Raw genomic sequence first — 20,903 nt, 5'->3', positions numbered from 1 at the left:
TCGTATTTTAGTAATTGTTCATCATAAAAAAAAAAAGTTTAGGATAAGCAAGCTAAGCGACCTGCTGATATAATATAAAAAAAAACCGGCCAAGAGCATGTCGGGCAATGCTCAGTGTAGGTTCCGTAGTTACCCGTCCGTCAAAATAGACTATTTGCAATATTAGAAAAAAATATTTTTTTATGGTGGCTGCCCTACATTAAAGTGGGGATGAATTTTTTTTCGCTTCCACCCTATAGTTTGGGATGTCGTTAGATAGGTCTTTTAAAACGAATACTGGTCTTCAAGAACCATTTTTTGATCAACTTAATATTTTCGGAAATAATCGATTTGAAAGAAAAAAAGTTGTGTTTTTCCCTTTAGTTCCCCTAAAGCCCCCTCCAGACTATACACGTGAATCGCGGGCGAAGCCGCGAACGCGAATGTGGAGTCGATTTCGCTGTCTGCGAAAATCGACGCCACACTCGCGTTCGTGGCTTCGCGCCGCGATTCGCGCACGAGTGTGGAGGGGGCTTAACTTTTGAACCATGGGTCCAAAAAATATGAAAAAAAATCATAAAAACATAGCTTAGTAAAGACTTTCAAGAAAAAATATAGCGAACCTAATTGGTATTATAGCTGTTTTTGAGTTTTTGCGAATAGTCTATTTTGACAGACGGGTAACTACGGAACCCTACACTGAGCATAGCCCGACATGTTCTTGGCCGGGTTTATTTTTATATTTTATCAGCAGGTCACTTAGCTTGCTTACTCCAAACTAAAATTTTTATTTATGCTGAACAATTACGAAAAAATAACGTTTTCTTAAATCGTCTATTTTTTATCTCTAATATAAAGTATTGATCGTAGAGTAAAAATAAACATAACCAAATTTGTAGGAAATTGTATGATAAAACTTTTGTCCGAAGTAATTATAATGCTATTTGTACATATATTCGAGATATGAGCAAAAATATGAAAAAAGGTACCTTTAACCCTCCCTCCACCCTCAGCACACCCCCTATCCTCGAGGACTTTTAGTATGTTTATCTGGACACCACAAGGTATACCTGTACCAATTTTCAAAACTACACGAATTATTTCCGCAGATTTTTCTAATTTGCTTGGGGTATTGAAAATCTTAATTTTTTAACTTTCTCATTGACCCCCCAAAAGTAGCCCCCATGCTTAAAATTGATTTGTTTACGTTACATGACTTATACTTGGTCAAGCAGATCTTGTCAGTAGAAAAAGGCGGCAAATTTGAAAAATGTAGGCGCGAAGGGATCTCTTCCCATAGAAAATTTCGCGCCTTTTTTTACTGTCAAGATTTGCTTGACCAGCTATACATGTCCGTCTTTGGGTCACTAATTTACATATGTGTACCAAATTTCAACTTAATTGGTCCAGTAGCTTCCGTGAAAATAGGCTGTGACAGACGGACGGACAGACAGACAAACAGACATACGAGTGATCCTATAAGGGTTCCGTTTTTTTCCTTTTGAGGAAAAATCATATAAGGTTAGTAGATTTTTTGTGAAATATATTATTTTCTGAATTTCTTCTAACAAAATCGATTTACCTACCCATACAATACAATAATATAAAAATGTGACTTGAGCAGCAAAAACGTGACTTTTAGGGAAACGAAACGTAACTTATGACTCCAGAGCCCTGGCAACACTACTTATTACTTTATCTGTGGTGCAAATCGTCAACTTTCAGCTTGACGTTTCGAATGTTTCGATTTGGTTTCGATCCCACAATAAAGCAAAATAGAAACCGGATTAAATTCTTTATTTTCCTACACAGTTCACTATTTTGAGATCACATGCTAAAAAGACTCAAGTGTTATAGTTCGTTTCACTAAAATGGTAAGTAATTTCCCACCATGGTGTGCTTTTATGGTTGTCGTATGTATGTGATGCCGTTTTGTATAACTTTTTACAGGACGCGTCAAGCACTGGCACTAGCTCGCCAGGTTTGATGGCAGCGCCGCCGCTGTTGCCGCCGCCGATGTTAGGCGGGCTAGCACCCCCGATGCCGCCGCAAGTGGCGATGCCCCCGGTACCCGGGATAACTCCAACGATGGCTGCGATGCCTCCACCTATGGGTTTTCCACCTATGATACCTCCGTTCTCGATGCCTCCACCGGGGTTTCCACCATTTAAACCCGTAAGGCCACAATATTTTAATATCATTATTTTTGAGGTTACTTTGAATTTCAGTTGACTGCTGGAGCTGTATGTAGTCCTAGTGGTCTGCAAATGCTCACAGAAATTTTAAGATTCCTTCAATGTGCAACACCCAAGTGGTGCAAAGAGGTGCACTAAATGCAGTTTGTAATAGTTTATGGTAAACATATCCCAAAATAGCAACACATTAGATATTCTTTGCATGTTGTAAGTCATACAGATTTTTTATTATTATTATGGAACCCGAAACATTGATTTAATAATTGATTATATACTTTCACATCAATCAGGTGAATAAATTTTTGAACAATTTTTATTTTGTTGTTTTCTTAGGATTGACTGATTACTGTAAATTTTTTGCAATATTTCAGGATCTAACTGCTCCAGCACCAGAAATTGCTCCCATATCAAACCACACCAGTCCCTGGTCAGAGCACAAGGCTCCTGACGGCAGAACATATTACTACAATTCTGTGTCTAAGCAGAGTCTTTGGGAAAAGCCAGATGATCTGAAAACTCCTGCTGAGGTATACCTATAACCATGACTCAAGATTTAGACATTTTCATTGGCAATAGAGAAAGTATTGTGTATACATGTAATTTTATTTCTAATACATAATGAGTTAAGGAGAGAAGAAAAATATATTTAAAATGTATTTGGTTAGTTCTGGATTACTTCCAAATGTGGGAAATTCAGAATAATGGTTAAATCCGAACATCACCCATCATTTTCAATAAGCAGAAACATCTGCATACAATGCTATTAAGCTTAGAATAAATTTAAAAGTGGAAAAAACATGCAAGACAGTAATTTTTCATTTTCGTAATTATTCAAAGACAACATTTCATAGTGATCACTATGACATACATACATACATATAATCACGCCTATTTCCCGGGGGGGTAGGCAGTGACCACGGATTTCCATTTGCTACGATCCTGACATACCTCTTTCGCTTCCTTCACTTTCATAACATTCCTCTTACACACTCGCCGGTTTAGGTTGCTCTTGACCTGGCCTTTCTCCAGGATTTCCCCAATCTGATCAGAGAAAGTCCGCCGAGGTCTACCCCTTCCAACTCCCACTTCCACTTCTCCCTTATACACTCTCTTTGTTAGCCTTCTTTCACTCATTCTTTCCACGTGTCCAAACCATCTCACCTTTGACATCTCACCTCACATACCTTTCTCAATTTTTGTCACTACGTCTACATTCAGTCCACACTTTTCCCTTATCACACTGTTCCTAATTCTGTCTTGCAATCTCACACCACACACACTTCTCAACGCTCTCATTTCCACTGCATTCACTTGGCTCTGATGCCTCTTCTGCCGTACCCAACTTTCGCTACCATACGACATAAGTGTAGGCACCAACACCCCTCTATGAACAGCCAACCGTGCTTTTTGCGACACCTTCTGGCTGCTCATAAAAGCGTTAAGTGCCCCATTAACCAAAAAAACAAATTTATGACATGTAAAATTTACAAAATGTTTTTAGAAACTGCTTTCTGCTTGTGTGTGGAAAGAGTATACAACAGATGCTGGTCGGCTGTACTACCACAACATTGAGACCAAAGAATCCAGTTGGGTGGTGCCTGCGGAGCTGCAGGAGATTAAAGATAAGATTGCTGCAGAGGAAGCTGCACAGTAAGTTTTTAACAAATTCAGTGCCGAAAACCCAACTATCGGGTATTTTATGATTTCGTTCCCAGGCCGGACGACCCTAAGGCAGGAATGTCAAGATCATGGTACTGCTTTATATGACGAAATTGTTGTGGCCTGGCGCGGACGTCTTGTTTAGCTGGGTGGCAATGAATGTGTTAAAGGATATAAAACTTTTTAATCGTTTTTTTTTTTTACCTGGGATTAAATTTAAATTCTGTAAAAATGATTTTATATGACTCTCATGGCACCCAACAAAATGTATAACTAAAGATAGGGTTTGTCTAAGCTAATTTTGCACCAACTTGAAGGGGATAAATTGAAGGAGTGTCATTATAAATGTCATATGACAATATGACATTAACACATTCACTGCCCCCAACGCACATGTGCGTTCACCGCCATACAAGTTTGTTCCTAGGCCACGCCCCCTGGCAGTGAATGCGTTAATGATGCCATTGTCACACTTTATCATTGCAAATACCATGCAGAGTTTGTCCGACTCTAGTTTGTTCTATCAATCTGTTTAACCTCCTAAGGCCCAAGGTCCTTCCTATAGTACTTATTCAGTTCGATGAAATTTATATCATATTCAATTGGATTTTTTTTGTTTCGTTCAATTTTCAAACAAAATCAAAATCAACTCTATTCCCTGCAGTAAAGGTTCAAACTTCAGTGGCAAATACTGGATTTTTCAATTGTATGGCCTAGGCCTGAGGAGGTTAAAATAATGTAAACTTTTTATAGCAAGAGCCTCGTTCTAATGTTAAGTACATCTAGAATAGATGCATTTATACAGAGGCAATTTGTATTACATAACTTAAAGTTAATTTGTCATTACAGAGCAGCGTTAAACGGAGACCTGCCTCCCGGAGAGGTGCCTCTGCCTGGGTCTCCATCGGTGCCCAGCACTGGCAGCTCAGCCCTTGATGAAGCCATGGCCAAGACCCTCGCGGCTATAGACCCCTCTATTGTCGGCTCTATACCTATACCAGATGACAGTGAGTAAATTTTAGCACAGTGTTCTGTCAAGTGCATGGTACTAGTATTAACCTCTGTCAAAATCATGGAGATTTGTTGAAACAAATGCAGGGGCGTATTTACCCTAGGGCCATCCGGGCCATGGCCCGGGGCGCCAACCCCCGGGGGCGGCATAATGCCGCCCCTGGCGGATTGCATTTTGTTTTTCTTCCTTGAGTTCTGGGGCGGCGAAACATGCCAATGCCCGGGGCGCCAAATTACAAAATACGCCCCTGAACAAATGCGCTGGCCATCATGCAATTTATGAACAGAATAACCTTTTGTCTACTTTATTTTTTTTAGTAGTCCTTTATAACTGAAAGCTTAAGAGGAAAGGGGACAAAGTCACGTGACCTTCTCCATACAAACGTAGTCCCAATTTTCCTCTCTGGATATTAATTATAGGAAACATGTTTATCCAATTTAATATATACATATTAACCACAGCTATTCCCCCTTCAGTTGTTTTTTTTCCCATAATGTACAGTCACCTGCAATAATATGTGGCACAACGAAGGCCGCAAAAATATCTGACACGATCTTATTTGTAGAGCCATAAGAGCGCGTCACATATTTTTGCGGCCTTCACCTGCAATAATATAAAAATTTTACCTTCCAATAAAATTGATATTATGTTTCCTTCTACGTCAGAGATGTTCATTGAGAGAGTAACGCGATCGGTGACCGATAGATGCCGCTAGCGTCTATGTAGTCGCTCCGCCCCACGCCGTGACGTTGTTCCGCTTCCCCTCACTGCAATCCGTTGCTCGCTTCCCGCGACTCGCCGCCACCATGTCATTGTTGAGGAGAAGTACCGTCGGCATAAAAGTAGCCTAGTAGCCTGCCAGGAAGGCATTACTCACATCTCTGACGTAGAAGGAAACATAATATCAATTTTATTGGAAGGTAAAATTTTTATATTATGTGTTCCGTACTCTACGTCAGAGATGTTCATTGAGACCTGTTTATTATCTCCTGGTGGCGAGTCAGCGGGCGCGCAAGCGTTAGGGCTACACCTACTGTCATAGAACTCAGAGAAAGAATAAATATATACGCCTTATTGCAACCCATGAAATCACAGTGACTTGTGAATTTAAATTGTGAATTTAAATTGTAATCCCAGGTTCGAATCTGACGTTAAACTGGTTTGAGAGATTTCTCATTCGAAATCGCATCCAATCCGCAGAATCTCGGCGATAGAATCGTCTAAAGAAGAGTCATGTTCCCAATTAACTTAAGCCAAAATATCGCTAATTGGATAGATTTCCAGCCAATTTAGTGATTAAGTACATCGTGGATCGAAAGCAATCTTAAGCGAGGCCGGCTTGGATGAGACTGTGGCTGAAAGCGCAGTGTCCCCTAACATTTTGTGTAATTCTCACAAGTTGACGTACCCAGACTACCTACTTACTGGGTCTATACTTTATTCCGGAGCTTCTAAGAGTCCAATCGGTAAGACACGTTATCTGGTTTAGAGCCGAATTTCGGACACAAAATAATAGCGTGAACGTTATCTATGTAATTGCCCGGGCTACAGTATAGTAGAGTAAGGTCATTGACCCTGCGGCCTGATGCTAACAGTAAAAATGCGGCAGCTCTTCCATATAGGTACGTTGTAGGGCTATTCAAATTAGGGCAAGTAGATTTCTCGCGTCCCAAGCTGGTGGTTTGGGAGGCGCTGGTCTCGCTATTAATGGCGTTGGAAGAAGGCATAGTGTCCGATAGTGGTTCACATACAGCGCTTGTTACAGGCTTATGAACAAGTCTCGTTCTGAAAGCTAACATGGGCAATAGAAATATATGTCTGAGATAGCTCGCTACTTCACTGGATATTAGAGGTACCTGGCAGTCGATCTTATTTTTGATGCACCATGAAGACCATTTCTACATTGTGGGCGTACAGGCGGCCTAGAGAGTTGCGTCTCGTTAGCTATGTAGCGTTAGCCCTTGGCATGTTGCATGCATGCGCCAGTCACGCCAGCTCGGTGTTGGAGCGTCCTATCTGACAGGAGGGCGGTCGGGCGGGCGGGAGGGCGGTCTGACGCTGTGTTCACTAGGACCGCCAGTAAATTGCAAGCTTACCACAGCTGCGTGAAGGCTCTCCTTATCACGCCGTCACAGGTAGCAGACTAGGCTGGGAGGTGGAGACATCCATACCAAGTCGTATCACCGGCAGCTGCCAGAAGAGACGTGGTAGCAGTTCAAAGAGTCTGTTAAGAAATACCGTGACACAGTGCGAAGGCTCTCGAAATCGGAGGCTGGCCAACAAGGCGCCTATCAGGCGCAGATAGTCTCGGCGGCTTCTGGGCGTAGCTGCCACTCGGGCGCGCAGTGAATTCTTGATAAACCGTCGCCCTCGGGGGTTGTACCGACCTGGTAAGTAGCAAGGAACCAGCGCGACCTGTAGACGATCTGCTGGCATCAGCAGTTTTTGCGACAGCCGTGGTAACGGAGGGGATGTAGTGTCGCCGTCGTTTTATGTATACTGTAGTGGTGCGGTTGTATGTTTACACTTCTGTCGTCAGCGCTGCAGATGTGGCCCGTTAACGGTTACTCTTCACTGTAAGGGCCTTACCTCGTACATTGTCTACCAATATTGGAGGTTGTAACGGACTGCTTGCATAAGATGAGGAAGAAAGTGGCGCGAGGCTTTCGGCAGCTTCGTGTTGCTGGGGACTGCGAAGGTGTCACCTTCCTCCATGAACTAAAGTTTGCGAGTTTGAGACTGAACAGGAGGCATTGAGTCTCATTTCTGCGAGAAACTCGGCAGCAAGGCAGGCCTGTATGTCGCGAAAAAGAAAACTTTCAATCGGGGTGTTGTGCCGCGTGTCCCACGTGATGTCTAGGAGCGTGATAGTTTAATTCGCTTTACCCGAAGAAACACCCTATATCGAGCTAGTATAGGGGTATGGTAGCATGCTTTTAAGGAAATCGAACTAATGAAATCAAGTCTAAAATCGATTTTGTAACAAAACTGTTTCGATAAAGTCAAAGACAGACAGATGGAAACTGCTGGAGTCCTCCTGGCCCCTTTCTCTTAGCACCGGAAACTCAAGCTTGTTCAGGCGCAGCGGGTTTATTTGTTCCATTTTGTTTATTATGGGCTTGGCGCACGAGTTCGTCTTTGTAAGACGGAACTTAAGCTGGAGAGCGCGGGCAAGCAGAGATAATTATGTGAAGTCTGCAGACCTTTTCGATGCCTTTCACCTCGGTTTTGAGCGGTCGCACAGGGCCTTGTCGCTAGCTGTTCTTCGGTTGGATCACTCCATGGCCTCGAGAAGTCATAGGAACCTCGAAGCGGCACGGCCCTACGTCGATCAGCACCTTTATGAAACCCGGGAACACGACGTATTTTCCTCTGAGTATCGACATATCTTACCGCTTTCAACTCCGGGCAGTCGAGCCACGCTAGGACGAGGCTCCTTACGACCTTGTCTGCCGTCGCCGGAGGACTCCTTAACCGAAACCAAAAGCTTAGCGGTCTGTTCGTGCTATGGCACCATAGCTATAGGCGCCTGCGTACCTCAATGGGACCATGTGGACAGGACAAAACTGATACTGTGGCGCCCAGCGCAGCTTGGTAGGCAGCATCGGCGGCAGGGAAGTTCGCGGTGGTATTCTTGCGAACAGAACATGGGCGCCATTGCAAGGGACGACATCGTCGTGGTTGCAGCATCGGTGGACAGGTTCGACGTGATTGTCGGTGCCATCATGGCAACCGCCGCCGCTCAGGAGGCGCCGGTGCGTGAAGCTAGAGGCGTCATCGTGGCGGCCGGCTCGGGAGGCACCGGTGCGTGAGGCCGGGCGGCGCTATCATGGCGGCCGCCACTGGTTCGGGAGGCGCTGGTGCGTGAGGCGAGGACCCATCGTGGCGGCCCGCTCTAGAGGCGCTGTCGCGTAAGGTGGGCGGCTCCATCGTGGCGGCCGCCGCCGCCGGCTCGGGAGGCGCCGGTGCGTGAGGCGAGACGCGCCATCGTGGCGGCCAGCTCGGGAGGCACCGGTGCGTGAGGCGGCCGCCGCCTGGCTCGGGAGGCACTGGTGTGAGGCGAGAGGCGCCATCGTGGCGGCCAGCTCGAGAAGCGCCAGTGCGCGAGGCGGTGGTGCCATCGTGGCGGGCGGCGCCGTTGTGGCGGCCGCCGCCGCCGGCTTGGGAGGCATCGGTGCGTGATGCGAGAGGCGTCATCGTGGCGGCCAGCTCGGTAGGCACTGGTGCGTCGTGAGGCGGGCGGTGCCATCGTGGCGGGCAGAGTCATCGAGCGGGCGGCGCCATCGTGGCGGCCACCGTCGCCAGGCTCAGGTGCGTGAGGCGAGAGGCGCCGTCGTGGCGGCCAGCTCGACAGGCGCCGGTGCGCGTGACGGACGTTACCCGCACGGGAGGCGCCGATGGCTGGCTCGTAATTGCACGCATCATCACGGTGACACTGCTGCCCTCGGCGGCGCCATCGTGGTGGCCACCACCGGCGCGTAGGTAACCAGCGACGTCATGACGGACGGCAACCAACGCGGCGATCGTCGCTGTACTCGTAGCGTTTCCACTGCTTCCACGTAACTTACCTTCCTTCCATTCGAGCAGTCGGGACGCAGAAGCGGTCCGCCTTCACCTTGGCGCCAGGACGGGATCGAGAGGTCCGCGATCCACCCGCGCCGCGACCGCAGCAATAGGAGCGGGCGTGTGCCTCTCGGAGTCCCGCGGACTGGAAGCGCCCGCAGCCACAGGAGCGGGCGTGTGACGTCTCTCGGAGTCCCGCGGACTGGAAGCGCCCGCAGCCACAGGAGCGGGCGTGTGACGTCTCTCGGAGTCCCGCGGACTGGAAGCGCCCGCAGCCACAGGAGCGGGCGTGTGACGTCTCTCGGAGTCCTTCGGACTGGAAGCGCCCGCAGCCACAGGAGCGGGCGTGTGGAAGCGTCCGCACCGCGACTGCAGCAACAGGAGCGGGCGCGGCCTGGAAGCGTCCGCACCGCGACTGCTCTCGCGGGCTGGAAGCGTCTGCACCGCGACTGCAGCAACAGGAGCGGGCGCGGGACAGGAGCGGGCGCGTCCTGAAAGCGCTCGCACCGCGACTGCTCTCGCGGACTGGAAGCGTCCGCATCGCGACTGCAGCAACAGTAGTAGGCGTCCCGCGGACCCCGCACCGCGACACCTCGGGCTCCGGCCCGCAGCGTCGCGGCGTCTCGGGGTCACCTTGGACGACAGCAGAAGAAAGTCGACGGCGCGCGGGGGCCGGGGCCCGGGCGGGACAGGGGAGCCCCGGTCGCGTCGCAGCTAACGACACGAGGTACTCCCAGGTTAATACGACCTGCCCGAGAACCGTCCTTTAGTGTCGAAGTAACTTCTGAACGCCAATAAAACTAGAATATCATTAAACTGGCTCACCGGATGGTTCGTGACAATCCAAACCTCCTTATCGGCGAAGCGCGGCACCCGGCAGCGGCGCGCGCAGGCTGCCCGCCTCCGCGCCGCCCGGGCGCCGCCCCCGCCGCCGCCGGCACGATGACCGCACGTTCCCTCTCCGATGCGGAGCGACTTGCGTTACCACTTGTTAACGAAAACTACTGACGCACTTCCTACTTCGATCTCGAAAATGCGAGTTAACGGTAACGATTTTAGCAGCATGGAATGTGAAAATTAATTTAGCAAGAAAAAAGTGGGTAGAATCGAAAAGCACCGTTCGATGACTTCGATCGCGAGACCGCCAAAAGACTAATATGTAGTAGCGATCTCTGCTATATCTCACTATTTAATCGACCGAGCTTTGGATCGGAAATGTTAAAACACCATGCTGCAAAAATATACGCAAAAAAATATTTGCGGACCATCGGTCAGACGGTCGACGAAACAATGACATGGTGGCGGCGAGTCGCGGGAAGCGAGCAACGGATTGCAGTGAGGGGAAGCGGAACAACGTCACGGCGTGGGGCGGAGCGACTACATAGACGCTAGCGGCATCTATCGGTCACCGATCGCGTTACTCTCTCAATGAACATCTCTGACGTAGAGTACGGAACACATAATATGTGGCACAACGAAGGCCGCAAAAATATCTGACACGATCTTATTTGTAGAGCCATAAGAGCGCGTCACATATTTTTGCGGCCTTCGAAGAGTAATATATTATTGCAGGTGACTGTACATATTCAGGGTGGAAAATGGGGACAGCATTCATATGGAGAGGTCGTCCAGTAATATCCTAAGAAACACTTATCTATATGTTTATTTTTAGTTGAGCCAGAAGATATAGCGTCACCAGCTCAGGCCCCTGGGGAAGCCGCTGACGCCGTGGCAGAGCCACAGTACAAGGACAAGAAAGAAGCTATTGAGGCTTTCAAAGAACTGCTTAAAGATAAAGTAAGTAAAGATACATTTCTAAAACTCTACGACTTTTTATTTAAGCCTTTATAAATGGCAGAGGGAATATATTTCCCACATTGATTTTGAACTTTGGTTCAAAGTGATAGGGTTAAATTTTGCATAATTTCTGACTTCTTCATGCCTTATGAAAGGTTAACAACTTTTACTTCAATTAGAATTATTGTTTTTATATTGGTAACTCCCAGGGGTATAAAAATGCTATGCAGAAAATTACCAAAAAATTTTAAATTTAGGATTTAACTTTGATTCTCTTTGCTGAAGATCACAAATGGTGGGAAGCGAGAGGTAAATTAATATACATTAATTAGAGTTGTTTTACGTCATTTTTCAGAATATTTCATCAAACGCTACATGGGAACAATGCGTGAAAATTATATCAAAAGACCCGCGGTATGCCATATTTAAAAAACTCAATGAGAAAAAACAAGCTTTTAATGCATACAAAACACAGAAGATCAAAGATGAGAGAGAAGAATTAAGGTATGTACTATAAATATAATATTTTTAATTGATTGTTTATTACTTTTTGTCATAAAATTAACGTATTTATAATAAACGAAAAATTATAAAAATCACCATCTCTCATCATCATTGATTCATTGTTAAACTCTTGCCAGAGGTTGTGATATTTATATTAATTTCATCATTTTTGTATCGCTCGCAGATGTTTCTGCTTGATAAAAATTTATACTTAATTATTCATTTATTCCAGGTTAAAAACTAAGAAGAATCGTGAAAACCTTGAAGAATTCTTGCTAAGTTGTGACCGTGTCACGTCCATGACAAAGTATTACAAATGCGATGACATGTTTAGCAACCTAGAGGTAAGTTATCAATGAAATACGTAAAATCGCCTTCAGATATATCGGAGCTGCCGAGGTGCTCACAAATATCTGAATACGGGCTTTAACTCCTTGACAATAGAGGCGTGACAATACAGATATTTGTGCGCACCTTGGCCGCTCCGATATATCTGATAGCGATTGTACATGCAATAGATACGTTCTATATTGGAAATACTTATGTTCAGAACTATAATGTTGTAGTGTAAATGCGACTATTTTTACAGATATGGCGATGTGTACCCGAGTCTGATCGTAGAGATATTTTTGAAGACTGCATATTTACGATAGCAAAACGCGAAAAAGAGGAAGCTAAGGCATTGAAGAAACGAAACATGAAAATGTTGGCACAGGTAATAACAACAAATAGTTTATAGCCTAGACAAGACATATTTAACTCAGAAATATGGGAGTGAAATAGGAATAGGAAGTGGACATTTGTGTTGCCTTGGCGAGTTGCGATGGGCGAGTCGAGTTATCTGATTCGAATAACTCGAATCAACCTACAGATGAGTTAATTCGAATCAAGACTATTGACAATTCGAATCAACTCGACCACTAAACTAACTGTCTGAGATAAAGGATAGAATCAGTCAACATTAAAACAAAATCGGCAGTAGGTTGGTATCCGATCCGCTAACTCGGCGAATGAATCGCCAATTCGCCAACTCTCGAGCCGAGTCAACGCTATCTATCACACGGCTACTAAGGCCATTAAAAAATAAACCTTAATTCCGTAGCCCCAAGGTTCTTTTTACAACAACTGCCGCTTGATTCGCCGTCTCAAGTCGAGTTCACTGGTACTATGACCAATCAAAAATAAACCTTAATTCCGTGGCCGAAGGTTCTTTTTACAACTTCCGCTTTATTCGCCATCCCAACTCGAATTCACTGCTAGTATGGCCATTCAAAAATAAACCTTAATTCCGTGCCTTGAAGGTTCTATTTACAACAACTGCCGCTTGACTCGCTGTCTCAACTCGAGTTTGCGGCTCCGCGCCTGTGCCCGTGACCTTGTCGCGAACCACGCGAACCGTCGAGTTGAGTCAACTCGAGTTTCAACTCGAATCAGCGGCCGAATCAATTCGAATGATTCGAATGGAAAAAAGTGGACTCGTCACATCGCTACCTTGGCCCTTGCTTTGCCAGATATGGCGTGATACTGTGGCGTGATCGCCCTGTATGAATACATCGTATGTATTAACTTAACTGCAAGTAAAGAGAATTGATTGTGAAAAACACGTGCCCTTTAGTTTACCATCAAAAACAGATGGCGCTGTATCACATTTTAATCAATGTATCTTTGCTGCAAGCGACATTTTGTATGAATCCCTAACTGCTATTGTAGGTATTGGAGAACATGAACGAGATCACATACAGCAGCACGTGGAGCGAGGCGCAGGTGCTGCTGTTGGAGAACTCCGCCTTCAAGAACGACGTCAGTCTGCTCGGCATGGACAAGGAGGACGCGCTCATAGGTGAGCAGGGTAGTCTTAAAACATGGCAGTTACAGTGTCATTCTATGGAACTTGCTATAGACCTCGCGCTTAAATGAGTCCTCGCCTGCGCGGTACGGGGGCGACGGGGCGGGGCGGCGTGCGGGGCGGGGAAGGTGCGGGCGCCGCACGCCGTGCCACCCCGCGCCCCCGTACCGCGCAGGCGAGGACTCATTTAAGTCGGTCTATACTATGTAAACAAAAGTCACTAGTGAATTCATCATTCAGAGACAATTTCAATATGGCGATTTGTTTACATAGTTAGCAAGTTCCATAGAATGACACTTTACAGCGACCCATATAAAAAAACCGGACAAGTGCGAGTCGGACTCGCCCACCGAGGGTTCCGTACTTTTTAGTATTTGTTGTTATACCGGCAACAGAAATACATCCACTGTGAAAATTTCAACTGCCTAGCTATCACGGTTCATGAGATACAGCCTGGTGACAGACGGACGGACGGACAGCGGAGTCTTAGTAATAGTGGGTACGGAACCCTAAAAATGATCATGACAGTGTCACGCATGACGAGTCATTTCGATCTCATAACAAGCAAGTTACATTAACTAACTTCAACTTAGGTATATTTTATTGCGCGAGAACAAAGAATCTAATCAATTGAATGTGTGAAATAAAAATTAATCTCATATTCGAGTGTCCGTAAGCGTCACCTACATGTTGCCATTGTTGCAAATAATTTGTAATTGATTTTTCACCTCAGCAGCTCGAACAAGGGTACTTTGCTTCTTAAAAACAGTGAGCAAAATGCGATTTTGCTCACTGAGTAATTTTGTCTCACTCAGTGAGCAAAATCGCATTTTGCTCACTGAGTGTGTCTCACTAGTGAGCAAAATGCGAATTTGCTCACTGAGTGAGACAAAATGACATTCAAGTGACCTTTATAGTCGAATGTCATTTCAACATGCGGGGTCTAATACAAGTTCGACATACTTGGGTTCTATTATCTCTGTCCCTCTAGGTATGTTCTCACTGCTTAGGGTGAAAAATTTTGTGTACTACACGAGATCAAAGTTATTTACATCTCGTGCGCTTTTGAATCCCTTACTACGCTCAAGATTCTAAATTACGCTCGTGAATCTATTATAGAATCTTTCGCTTGCACGGGACTCAAAATAAGCACTCGAAGAAATATCAAACTTTGATCTCTTGTTGTACAAATAACTATTGCATATCCAAAGTATCTCTAATTCTCAGATCTATATCATGCCAAATTTGCTAGCTCTAATATTTGACTAACATGTTTCTATTACAGATGTAGTGAATAATTAACTGGTTTGGTTTGACGTAAATAAATGTATTTTCTTTCTTTCTTTCTTTTTTTCTTTATAATTTTTCCCTTCGTATTTTATTGGAAACGTTCGTATTTGTCATGCTACCACTTTCTTTTTGTACCGAGACTGACTGAAATAGCAAGACACCTTCGTACGTTTCCATGAAAATACGAAGGAAAATAATTATACACTACATCTGTACCATCTTACAGTTTTTGAACAGCACATAAAGAACATGGAAACCGAATATTTACAAGAAAAAGAACAGCTCAAAAAGAGAAACAAACGGCAGCAGAGGAAAAACAGGGATAACTTTTTGGTAAGTAGTAGTAGTATATATTTGAGAAATAAATATTTTTAAAAACACTCAGAAAAAATGGCCATTATAACCAATTTTTTTTAATTGTATTTCTGTATTATGTAAATGAGATGTGGATAGCTCAGGGGTATAATATTTTATCCGAAATACGCCACCAAGAAAGGGGTGATTGTCACAAGAAAATGTTTAGTAAAATAAATATCAAAGTAGCGTAATGTGTGTGTGTGATTTAATTGTTTGGACCAACAGGCATTGCTGGACAGTCTACATGAGGAAGGCAAACTGACGTCGATGTCGCTGTGGGTAGAACTGTACCCTGTCATCTCGGCCGACATGCGCTTCTCTGCTATGCTAGGTATGCACAACTTCGAGTAATAATTAAAAACTTGACCCGCACAACGCACCGTTACACCGTGTATCAATGGAAAATGGAATAAAGTGAAAAAAATATTGAATTTACGTAATTTGACGGCCTCCTAGCCTAGTCAGTAGTGACCCTGCCCTACGAAGCAAGAGGTCCCGCGGGTTCGAATCCTGGTTAATGCATTTATTTGTGTTTATCACAAATATTTGTTCCTGAGTTATGGATGTTTTGTATGTATATACGTATTTATATATAATTATATGAATTATACATTATATATATCGTCGTCTAGTACCCACAACACAGGCCTTATTGAGCTTACCGTGGGACTAGATTGATCTGTGTAAAATTGTCCTATAAAAAAAACAAACAATTTTTATTATGACGTCATAATTATAATCGACACTACTTACAAAAAGTCAGCAATACTAGACAAATAAATCTTGACCCACCTACTAATCCTTTACTCCAGGTCAAACAGGTTCAACCCCACTAGACCTATTCAAGTTCTACGTGGAGAACCTAAAGGCGCGCTTCCATGACGAGAAGAAGGTCATCAAGGAGATCCTCAAGGAGAAGCAGTTCGAAGTGAAACCGGACACCAGCTTCGAGGAGTTCGCCACCGTGGTGTGCGAGGACAGCAAGTCGGCCGCCTTGGACGCCGGCAACGTCAAGCTCACGTACAACTCGTTGCTAGAGAAGGTGAGGCCACTCCTACATAGGTCAAGTGAAACCGTCCACCAGCTTCGAGGAGTTCGCCACCGTGGTGTGCGAGGACAGCAAGTCTGCCGCCTTGGACGCCGGCAACGTCAAGCTCACGTACAACTCGTTGCTGGAGAAGGTGAGGTCAGTCCTACATAGTCAAAGTGAAGTGAAGTAATGAGGTTAAAAGCTGCCAGTGCGCACTACAGTACATGCTTGGAATTGATGCCAACTGACTGGTCCGAAGCTCTCATGTCAGTTGTATCATATCAACAACATCCACAGATACAATCTCTATAAAGATTTAGTTTTAGGATAATATCGTTGACTTTGCTTCTATGATACAGTTGGAATCACCTGCTGCGATACGCTTTCTTACCTACGTTAACCTTTGCGTGTTTAATTTTTAACAGGCTGAAGCAAGAAACAAAGAGAAGATGAAAGAGGAATCCAAGGCTCAGAAGAAGATAGAAAGCGCGTTCAAATGGGCACTAAGCGAAGCCAACGTGGACCACCAGCTGCCGTGGAGCGAAGTCAAGGAGAAACTGGACCTGGAGGCGCCGGAGTTCGCCGCCGTGCCCAGTGACGAGGACCGCCTTAGGATATACAAGGTAACTGCCAGTTATCGAATTTAAACTGTTGTGAGACATACTAACATTGAATAATTTTACGGTTTAGACTCACTCGCGCGACATGTTTCGGAGGCCTAGGCTCTCCGAAACATGTCGCGCGAGTGACTAAAAACAAGTGAGTCTAAACCGTAAAATTATTCAATAACTGCCAGTTACCCATCGCATAGTTATTGATACAACGAAAGTATCGAAATATGTCTAAAAGCGCGTTCAAATGGGCTCTAAGCGAAGCCAACGTAGACCACCAGACAGACTATAATAACCTACAAAGTGGCCACCGAGTCTTTCAATAATTTCACTCCACATTTTATACGTGATATTACACCTTCGAGAGGCGCTCACAGCAATATTTACCGTAAGAAATATAAAAGTTATTTTGCAGGAGTTTTTTTTTTTTGCAGGAGTTCCAACATGAGCAGGAAGAGAGCTGCATGCACTACCACCACCCGAAGCCGCGGAAGGCCAAGCGCTCCAAGAAAAAGAAGCGTTCACGCTCACAATCTCTGGTAAGTTTCTCTTTATACAGCGAAACTGTCGTGCCGCCCCGCCTGGCCTGGGTGCCGTGAGCACCAAAGGAATAATCTCTGTGAAAGATTGTTTAGATTGTCGTATATAATTCAGTATTTATTTACAATGCTATATGTTCAGCAAATGCTTCTTTAAATGGATTGTATAGGTACACAAAGTAAGACTTTTCACCGCGCGTCATGAAAAAAGTGCGCGGCGTGCCTTCAGCAAGCCTCCAAATGTTTCCCAGTGTGCAGCAGCTGTTTTTGAGATTCAAATAGGCTCAGTTTTTACACATTTTACGTAAAATGTTGTGTGATACATGCAAAGAGACAATTTTTCACTGTTATGAAATTGTTTTTTTTTGTGCACTTATATCACAAATATAGGTGAGAGCAGGAGATCTAAAATAAGTTTTGGCCAATTTTACAGTTCGTTATATTTATTGTCCGAAATAACAAAACACTAATTTCAAATAGTCGCTTACTTACCTACTTGTTATTGTGTGCGCGACCTCACCTCTGGTACCGGTATCGGTATCTACAAACGTTTAGGTACCAGTGTAGAGGGCTACGGAACGCACGCTCGATGCTGACGCAAACCGCCACACACTTGCTTTTACCCAATGTACGGCGGTCGGCGTCAGCGTCAAGCACACACGCACAAGCACCCTCGGAGCGTGGGTTTCGTGGCGTCGCGTTAGTATATCGTCCACCGTGTTGCAGTCGCCGTCCAAGTCGCGGTCGGGCACGCCGGCGCCGGCGCCGCGCTCGGCGTCGCCGGCCGCCGCGAGCGCCGCGTCGTGGAGCTCGGAGGAGCGCAAACACAAGAAGTCCAAGAAGAAGCACAAGAAACCGCGCGACGAGCCCACACCCGTGAGTACTCACCCCATTACATTGTTTAATACCACGTCAGTGGCAAACAAGCCCCTGACAGTAAGCGGTTACCGTGGCCTTTGGACGCCTGCAACCCCATAAATTGCACATGCACGTTGCCAACCCGTTAATTTATTTTATTTCACCAGTAGACAGAAAAACACTGACATAAACAGTTTTGTACGATATCTGGCCCCGACCCTTATGAAAAACTTAATTTTGGATATTATATAACAGTATATTATGGTACAGCGTTCGGCGTCACCAGAAGAAGGCGGTATCTCGGACTCTTCGCCGCCGCCGCAAAAGAAAAAGAAGAGCAAACGCAGCGCGCCCGCCTCCCCCGTCGCCGACCCCGACCACGCCTACAAGCCCAAGAAAAAGAAAGAGAAACGCGATAAGAAGGACAAGGATAGGTATACCGCTCACCCATTACCGTTGTAAGCTAATCGTAGGTTTGCATAATTATGGAGATATATAGTTTGAATAATTAACGCTGTAAGTCACGGTCAGTGGTTGAACTTGCTAGATTTTTTTTCGCTCTTTGCGACAAATCGGTAATCTGGGCAGAGAGGCAGAGAGTAGCAGTTATAGTGATAGAAAACAAGCTAGTAACTTTTAGTAACCTTTTACTAGCTCCGCCCACGCATAACGTGCCTTCCCTGTTTGTATTAGAGTTTGCAATCTCGAGTCACTCTTCTCGAGGACATTTATTTTTAAAGAGTGTGATACATAATATTTACCAGAATCGGCTCCTTTTGCTAAACGTTTGACGAGCCTATCGTTCGTGGGTGCAGAGGGGCGGCGTCGGCGACGTCGACGGCGTGGAGCGACGCGGAGCTGGAGTCGCGGCGCGCGGCGCTGCTGGCGCAGCTGCACGAGCACGAGGCGGACTGACGCAGCGTCACGCACGTGCGCATCTACAACGCCTACCCGCGGCCGCTACACGACCAGCACGAGCCCAAGCACTGGCCCCGAGACCACACCTCCTCGGACGAAGAATAAACACACACACACTTTGAGAACCCCTGGACTATATTCGGCGGTTTGGCCCGTCATCATTATCTTGCTGCTCTCACGACTATATTTTAATGAAAGTGAGCCATTCTCCTCATCAATCATTAATAATAATGGGAGAAGTCAATATCTTATCAGTTTTCGACGATGATTACGGCGCTGATAACATACGCTAAAACTTACGGGAAATGAATGAGATTGTATGCAGTCCATTTGATTACCGTGCGGTAATATGGAAGGGACAGCATACAATCTAGATCCCCTGCTTTATAGTGACGATAAGACTTGTCGATGTCGCGGACGTCCACGGTAAAGTATAAAAGATATTATCAAGTAGAAATTCGTCCAAATTTTCTAAATGTAAGTTGTTAAGGATAATGACGATGGTACAAACGCACGAATATTCGACCAACATTGCATAATTCAAACTTAAATTTATTTTGTAGTAGCAAGGCTACTTGTGTTTAATAGATTCTTTATCCTAATGCTCTCCGGTTCGTAATTCGTATGCTTAACCAACACCAAAACATGTCTTTTAACAGGCATAAATATGCCTATTAAAAGACATGTTTTGATTCCTGATTCCTATAGTAGGTACTTTTTAACCTTTTGGACGCTAATGACCGATATATCCGTACCGCAGGTTCAACGCCAAAGACCGATTAATCGGTCACAGACCACAGAGCAACATAGACCTACGTGCATCTGCATAAAGTTCTATTTCAGTTTTGACATTTCGGTGACGTGGCGTCCGCGTGACAGCTTTCGTGTTTGACACGGCGTCGAAAAGGTTAATACCTTCATACAATTATTTATAGAACTTTACAGAATTTTAGTAGGTTTGAAATTATTCTTATAATTATAATATGGGTGATGTTTATAAACACCATTCTATTGAGAATAGAGTCCAAGAAAACACTTACTTTGCATAAGTAATTTCATTGTGTTGTATGTATTTACATTCTTAGATATTAAGTTAGTCTTTTAATGATAAGTAAATAAACATTACTTAAATAATTCAATATATGTGATTTATTCACTTTGTGGATCTCGGGGTACGACTACAACCTAAACAGAATGGAGTAAATCTTTGCTACTTCAGCGCTTAACACACCCACTGCTGGACAGAAAATTAAACATTACTCCAAACACCATACAATATTTACATCACAGAAGAAATAATAGTACTACCGTACAGAAAGGACACTTCCTACAAACCCGAAGTTTGACAGCGGTTCAGGGTCGAATCATGCTATCCCTTTCTAATATATGGCACTATCCCTTTCGGCTATTTAGGGTTGTCAAAATTCAAGTGATTATCTTATCTGTGGTCGTACACGCAAAAGGAAGTCAAGTGGTCCCAACCCTAATAATTGCTCGGAGCAATGCTGAGCCGAACGGAGCCGAGTTCGACCGAAGTCAGGAGTGTCTCCCCACTGTCACTATTTACATGCACCCGCTAGGCGGGTTGGTGGGTCCGCATAACGATCCACAGTAGTGTACGCCGAGCACTCACTAGGCGGGGTCTGGGCTGTGCCAAACGTAAAAATTAGATAATTTTTGAAAGACTCAGATTATACCATTTCCAGCATTAACGTATACATCTATGGACTGGCCTTACGGGCACT

At 44.9% G+C, this 20,903-nt stretch overlaps 1 protein-coding gene across 1 annotated transcript; it reads left to right on the top strand.

Moving 5' to 3' along the window:
* The first annotated feature begins 1,710 nt into the window (after positions 1-1,710).
* On the top strand, positions 1,711-20,182 carry LOC134797055 (pre-mRNA-processing factor 40 homolog A). Its single transcript, XM_063769277.1, has 18 exons — positions 1,711-1,853; positions 1,930-2,154; positions 2,546-2,701; positions 3,676-3,824; positions 4,683-4,840; positions 11,081-11,205; positions 11,561-11,709; positions 11,942-12,053; positions 12,299-12,424; positions 13,420-13,549; positions 15,072-15,178; positions 15,428-15,533; positions 16,015-16,244; positions 16,658-16,855; positions 17,278-17,382; positions 18,109-18,258; positions 18,511-18,674; positions 19,056-20,182. The coding sequence occupies exons 1-18, from the start codon at positions 1,851-1,853 to the stop codon at positions 19,153-19,155; spliced, it is 2,493 nt and encodes an 830-aa protein (XP_063625347.1). The 5' UTR covers positions 1,711-1,850; the 3' UTR covers positions 19,156-20,182.
* The last annotated feature ends 721 nt before the right edge of the window (positions 20,183-20,903 follow it).

The sequence above is a fragment of the Cydia splendana genome, chromosome 1 (assembly GCF_910591565.1).
Source record: "Cydia splendana chromosome 1, ilCydSple1.2, whole genome shotgun sequence".
NCBI lineage: Eukaryota > Metazoa > Arthropoda > Insecta > Lepidoptera > Tortricidae > Cydia > Cydia splendana.
Note: the sequence above shows the minus strand (reverse complement) of the source record. Positions and strands in the feature narration are given on the sequence as shown.

Bases quoted from the DNA above. Each gene is read 5' to 3' on its own strand.
- LOC134797055 (XM_063769277.1), top strand. The intron at 11,206-11,560 runs GTAAGTAAAGAT...GTCATTTTTCAG, and splicing joins AAGAACTGCTTAAAGATAAA to AATATTTCATCAAACGCTAC. The intron at 13,550-15,071 runs GTGAGCAGGGTA...ACCATCTTACAG, and splicing joins CAAGGAGGACGCGCTCATAG to TTTTTGAACAGCACATAAAG.